Source organism: Aplysia californica, unplaced genomic scaffold, assembly GCF_000002075.1.
Source record: "Aplysia californica isolate F4 #8 unplaced genomic scaffold, AplCal3.0 scaffold01570, whole genome shotgun sequence".
Lineage (NCBI taxonomy): Eukaryota > Metazoa > Mollusca > Gastropoda > Aplysiida > Aplysiidae > Aplysia > Aplysia californica.
In genome coordinates this window covers 40056-47129 of record NW_004798840.1, presented here as the reverse complement: position 1 = coordinate 47129, position 7074 = coordinate 40056, and the positions used below count along the sequence as shown (strand labels likewise).

Sequence of the window (7074 nt, the reverse complement as noted above, 5' to 3'; positions counted from 1 at the left end):
ATCATCATCTACAACAACAACATCATCAATAACAAAAAACCACAACAAACAAGAAGAAATCCCAGCACAATAAAACAGAACCGCGGCCACCATGTCCAGGAAGCAGAAACGTAAGCTGGGTGAGATCAGCAACTACGTGCAGGAGACGGTCAAGAGCAAGAAGGTGAGTGGACTGACCACACACACACACTCACACTCTCACACACATGCGCTCACACACACACACTCACACACATACACACACTAGCTAACGGTCAAGAGCAAGAAGGTGAGTAGTTTGACCACACATACACACATATTTGTACTCATGTATATACATAAACACACATACACACATATTTGTACTCATGTATATACAGAAACACACATATTTGTACTCATGTATATACATAAACACACACACACATATTTGTACTCATGTATATACATAAACACACATATTTGTACTCATGTATATACATAAACACACATATTTGTACTCATGTATATACATAAACACACACACACATATTTGTACTCATGTATATACATAAACACACATATTTGTACTCATGTATATACATAAACACACATATTTGTACTCATGTATATACAGAAACACACATATTTGTACTCATGTATATACAGAAACACACATATTTGTACTCATGTATATACAGAAACACACATATTTGTACTCATGTATATACAGAAACACACATATTTGTACTCATGTATATACAGAAACACACATATTTGTACTCTTGTATATACATAAACACACATATTTGTACTCATGTATATACAGAAACACACATACATCTAAATTTCATCAAGGAAAAGCTATGGAAAACTCAAGCCAAGTCCCCAGTAATATTTCCTGTCTTACGAGTGTTCAATATGGCTACTCGCAATAGCACGGGCAACATCAGTGCGATAAGAGAATTCATCTGAGGCGTGTTTCAGCTTATCACGGTCCACTGAGTTGACCGCTGGTGTTATTCAATGTTTAATAAAGTCATCGAGGTTTGTGGGTAGGTGTCGAACATAAACACGATCTTTTATATATGTGTCACAACGCAGTGGAATCAGGCGCTCGTCAATTTTTGGGCATGTGGAGTTTTTGGTACCATCTGAAAGCTGAGCTATTTGCCTTGCTTTTGCTGAAAAGATACCCATCTGTGTGAAATAGCAGGCGAAATATTTGCGATTGAAGGAGATGAGGTACCTGGTTTTAGTGGTATAATTGGCGAGAAAATGGACATCAAATTTTGACAATTTCAATGAAAACGATGAAATTACATATTTTATGCCTTTAACCAACTTTTTTCTGTAAAATTCATTGAAGGAAACGTTTTGATATGGACACGAAAGGTGCTGAAGCAAAAAAACAAAATTCAACAAAAATTGCTGAGCTGGCCGAAAAATGCCAGTTTTTGGGGGGTTTTTTCGTCTTTTTGACGAGCGCCTGATTTCATCACGATTACTCAGATATCCCCACTAGGAAAAAAACCCACACAGTGAGGTCTGGGGATCTGGCAGGCCCGGCACAGAGAGGAAGGTCTTGAGCCCCCCCTCCAACCAATCCATCACTAGGGCACGGCTATTCAAAAGTTAGATAACTCCTCTTTCAACTAATGGTCGCTGACTCATTCCATAACGATGCTTGAGAACTGGAGCAATGCCTCATAAAATCGGTTCACTCTTTTTTTTTTGTTCAAAAGTTAGATAACTCCTCTTTCAAATAGTCGCTGACTCATTCTATAACGATGCTTGAGAACTGAAGCAGTTTGTCATGAAATCGGTCCACTCTTTTCCGTTCAAAATTTAGATAATTCCTCTTTCAAAGTTTTACTGACTCATTCCATAATGATGTTTGACAGCTGCAGCAATTTGTCATCAAGGCGGTTCACTCTTTTTGAATCACCGATGTGACGACTCACTCTTTTTGAATCACCGATGTGACGACTCACTCATATGCGTACCCAAACAGTAGATGCACATATTCTCATATTAAAGTAGACATCATGAAAGTTTCTGTCAGTCACATGACACACGTCTAACTCACGTGACACACGTGTAACCCATGTGACACATGTCAGACTCGCGTGACACACACTCACATCTAACCCATATGACACATGTGTAACCCACCTGAGACATGTCTAACCATCATGACACACATATAACCCACATGACACACATATAACCATCATGACGCACACGTCTTACCCACTTGATACACGTCTAACCATCATGACACACATCTGACTCATGTGACACACACTCACATCTAACCCACGTGACACACATAACCCACGTGACACACATCTGACACACGTCTGACACACATGACACATCTAACCCGCATGTTTCTTCCAGCAATCCCTGTACCAGGAGTACTTGCACACACACACACACACACACACACACACACACACACACACACGTCTGACACACACACGTCTGACACGCACACACACACACACACGTCTGACACACACACACACGTCTGACACACACACACACACGTCTGACACACACACACACATACGTCTGACACACACACACACGTCTGACACACATGACACACGTCTAACCCACGTGTTTCTCCTCACACCCCCAGCAATCTCTGTACCAGGAGTACTTGCACACACACACACGTCTGACACACACACACACGTCTGACACACACACACACACACGTCTGACACACATGACACACAGTCTAACCCACATGTTTCTCCTCACACCCCCAGCAATCTCTGTACCAGGAGTACTTGCACACACACACACACGTCTGACACACATGACACACAGTCTAACCCACATGTTTCTCCTCACACCCCCAGCAATCTCTGTACCAGGAGTACTTGCACACACACACACGTCTGACACACACACACACGTCTGACACACACACACACACACGTCTGACACACATGACACACAGTCTAACCCACATGTTTCTCCTCTCGTCCCCAGCAATCTCTGTACCAGGAGTACTTGCAGCAGAGCGTGGCAGAACAGGACCTCTGACTCTGACTCCTGTAGCGGGCGGCTGATTGGTGCGTTGGACTTGCTGTAGTGGACGGCTGATTGGTGCGTCTGGCCTTTTGTTGCAGTCAGCTGATTGGTGCGTCCAGCCCTCAGTAGCTGTCAGCTGACGATTGTGCCGGACCTCCCATCAGCCCCGCGACCTATGAGCTCTGTACTGTCTACGCCATTTGCTCACTGTTATCAATCATCATCGTTGTTGTTGCTGTTGTCATCGTCTTTGTTTTATCATCTCGCCGCGGAGATGTGGGTCCCATCACATGCACAGTGAGGGAACTTGCCATCTGGTCATCTGTGTGTCTGTTTGTTGACGAGTGTTTGCGCGGGTGGTGAGAAGAATGGTCGCACGTCGCGCGCGCCAAATGTCGCTCCAGATACTTAAAGTTTATTTTAAAGTGGAATGTTTCTCTCTAGACCACAGGTGTCAAACTCGAGGCAGTGGGTGGTTGGCGGGTGTTCTGATGTGGTTTGCTTTTACTCCCCTACTATCAAACTTCTGTCGTCCTCGTCTTTCTTCCTACTTCTTTTCTTTGTGTCTTTACTCTCTTGCAACACTTCTAATTTTCGGCTCTCATACGACGAGCTATTTGTGTGTTGCAAGTGTCTTAAACTTTTACAAAACATAACTCAAGGTCTGCGAATAATTATGTGTGACCCGAGATAGCGATAGAATTTTAGAGAGTCCCATCTTGAGGAAAACAGCATAACACAGAATTTTGCATTTTTCTCCTAAATGTGCCAGGATCTGGACAATAAAGATGTATCTTTTCTTATCTAAAAAAACCAAACATGTTGCCAGGAAGAGATGTTAAACCGCCAGCTCTGACAAAAATTTGGAAAAATGCAAACCTGTGAAAAAAATTGCTATCCCTTGAGTTATTTTTTTACCTTTGTCTGTTTTAATTAATTTTATATCGTTGCTTTTTACAGAATGTGTGGCTGTGCACTGCTCAGTGAATGGTTCTCCAGTTCAGCCCACGAACTTAAGTGTGTAATTTATTCGAGTTTGACACCTCTGCTCTAGATTGTTGTAGTTTGTTAACTGTTTGAGATGAACGAACTCCCCCCGCCCCCACCCCACCTCCATGTTGTGTAAGTTTCTTAGAATTTTTGTACCAGTATTTATAGAGATGTTCATGGCTGCAAGGAATGATGTTGGTTAGGATTATATTTATGAGAATGGAGATACTTTACTTTACTATACTTTACTTTTCTGATCTAGCGGCCATTTGGGTTCTAGCCATTCGGCCTGTCGGTATGGCAAATAATTTACAGGTTTGAGAATGGAGATAGATGAATAAAAGTGTGAAGTGTTGAAATTAAACAGTAGGTAGGTAAATATGGAGTTTACAGCATGTCAGTTCGTCAGTGGTTTTAGTCAAACATCGACTCAATCCAGACATCAGCGAGATTGAGAGTCAGGGGGTCAAAAACTGGCTTCTGTGGTGTAGTGGTTAGGAGCTTTGCCATCATACAAAGGAGACCAGAGTTCAATTCCCATCTGGGGAAAATTTTTATGCAGGGTTCACACCAAGCAGGAAATTTTTTTTCCCAAGAGTTTTCAAGACCAGATTTCTTTTTTTCCATTCAAATAACGTGTCATTTTGGAAGAAAATTTTTCGTTCAGCATGCAAAAATACATTATGGTACTGTTCAGAATGCGTAAAGTCGAGGCCTTCGAAACTTCAAGGAAATATTTGTATAATAGGTCTAGTTAAAAATTCGTTTTTCCAAGAATTTTGCCAATTTCCCAAAATTCCAAGAGTTTTCCAGTTTTTTAAGATGCGTACGAACCTTGTTTATCGAGTATCTTGGTCTGTCTGCTCCATCAATGTGAGATCCCTCTCGGCCCGGGTTGACCCTGACAGGCAGAGTCGAATCATCGTATCCGGAGAACTATCTGATTTGTGTCGATGAGGTCGTAAAAATGTCTACATTGAATTTTTTTTACAAATGTTTCACCAGTACCATTTTGCAGTAAGAATGTTAGACAGCTTCTAGTCCCGTGTCTAGACAATTTTGACGTACGTGTGAGACTCGCAAATCCAAATCCAAAGAGAATTTCTATTGCTCATGATACCTTTGAACGAACCAGTAATATAATTAATGATCGTAGCGTCCTGTCCATTGTTTCATGTTCAACTACTCAGTGCCTGTAATAAACATTGACCAAACAGTGGATCGTCTCAGTGGGCGTGTGTTCTTGACTTCTTGTTTCATTATATTTGATGTCACGGCGTGGAGTTTTGTTTTTTTGTTTGTTTTATTTGTATTTGTTTTGTGAGGTTTTTTTGTTTGTTTTATTTGTATTTGTTTTGTTGGATTCTTTTTATACCGGTACTTGTTTCCTAAAAAATATTATAGGTTGTTTTTTTTGTCTACTTAATTGTTTTGGGGTTTTTTAGATGCCTATTTTTTATTTTTAAAATTTGGTTTTTTGTTTATTTGTTTTTATTCTTGAATACTAGTTTCGCATAAAATAATGTGGTGCTGTTTGCTGTTTTCTCATATACTAGTTGGATATGAAATATCCATTTTGTTTGTTTGTTCGTGATGATGAGACTGAGGGTTTGGGGGTTCGAGCCTCAGCTCGGTCCCACGGGTCCTTGGGAAAGGTACTCTACACAAATTTCCCACTTGGCTCGGTCCTTTCGGAGATGGACGTTATACTAGGAGGTCCCGCCTCTTCAATAATCGAATAGTGTTGAATGGGGCGTTTAATCTATACCTTTTCACTTTTTGGGGGGGTTTTTCCAACTTTATAGGGAAGTGTGTGAAGCTGACAACCTGGATGATAAAACAGGCTGCGTGCTAAGGTTGATTAATCCCTTGTGACTAGGCATGCAGTTTACCAAAAATACTATATTATTGTGTACCCAGTCAGATACATACATGAGGACTATTTTATTGTAGCCTACTTGTGTTGTTTTAGAGGTTGCAGAAACGTTTGTTTTATTTCGATTTTTTTTCTTTTTTAAATTTAAATGTTTTTACGTTCCAACAAACACAATTTAGATTATATAGGAGGCAGGCTTATGACTTTGCCTGTGAAGGCTAACCCTGGCTCAGAGGGATAAAACATCCCGGCAGAAAGATCGAGATACTCGATAAAAATTTCTTCCCACTTGAGAATTGAACTCGAGTCTCCTGTGTGCAACAGCGAGGCGTCTAACCACTGCACCACTGACGCTGGTACGGAGGAATTCAAACAACGAAAAAGTGGGTGGTTGGCGGGTGCTCTGGTTTGGTTTGCGTCTTCTTTCCTATTGAACATCTATCGATCGTCGTTATCTCCACTCCTTCTTTTTTGTGTTTGTTACTCTCTTGTAACACCTCTAATCTTCGGCACTTGTATGACCTTATTGTGTTGCAAATGCCGTAGAACTCTTACTGACACTAAAACACGGAGGATTTCAAACAATGAAAAAGTAAAACCGTGAAAAGAAAAATTCAAACGAAATTATGGACGTTCAGAATAACAGCTTGTTTTATTTCAAGAGAACATTTACTTTTGTCCGTCCGTCTGTCCCAAACAACCAAAATAATTTGGAACTCTCATCTTGACAAACACATTTTGAAGCCCTCTCTAAATCTTGACACCTAAAAAAAAATAATTAATTTTTACAAAACTTACGTCTTTCTGAATGATGAAGAACATTCTAGACGCACAGACAGAAAGATGGACAGACTAATAGACAGACGGAAATACTAGAGCTATCAGAAAGACGAACAGACAGATAGACAGACAGCAGTGTATGAACAATTGGTTCTCTCTTCAGTAGCGCCACTCGTGGGTCATGACCTTGACCTGACAGCAAGGTCAGAGGTCAGAGACAGCCGCTGACTCAGCACTGGCCCAGCAAGATGCGACACGTGTAGCGGACGTTGGGGTCACTGGCCTCGACACATTTCTGGGAAGACACATCAAGGACACAATTAGTGACACAGCAAAGACACATTTCTGGGAGGACACAGTTAGTCACAGCAAGGACACAGTTAGTCACAGCAAAGACACATTTCTGGGAGGACACAGCAAAG

The 7074-nt window shown here is 41.1% G+C and overlaps 1 protein-coding gene and 1 long non-coding RNA gene across 2 annotated transcripts in view; one reads left to right on the top strand and one right to left on the bottom strand.

Moving 5' to 3' along the window:
- The window catches only part of LOC101853907, a gene marked incomplete at its 5' end in the record, with an annotated part of 15578 nt that extends 10354 nt beyond the window's left edge, over positions 1-5224 (top strand). The window contains 2 exon segments of the mRNA XM_013090834.2: positions 79-163; positions 2965-5224. Of these exon segments, the coding sequence (XP_012946288.1) occupies positions 79-163; positions 2965-3018 (139 nt within the window).
- A 1277-nt stretch (positions 5225-6501) lies between these two features.
- LOC106013937 lies at positions 6502-6947 on the bottom strand (the record flags this gene model as incomplete). Its single annotated transcript, XR_001185487.2, is given in 1 exon segment — positions 6502-6947. It is a non-coding gene; the product is annotated as an uncharacterized LOC106013937 (long non-coding RNA).
- Positions 6948-7074: the final 127 nt, after the last annotated feature.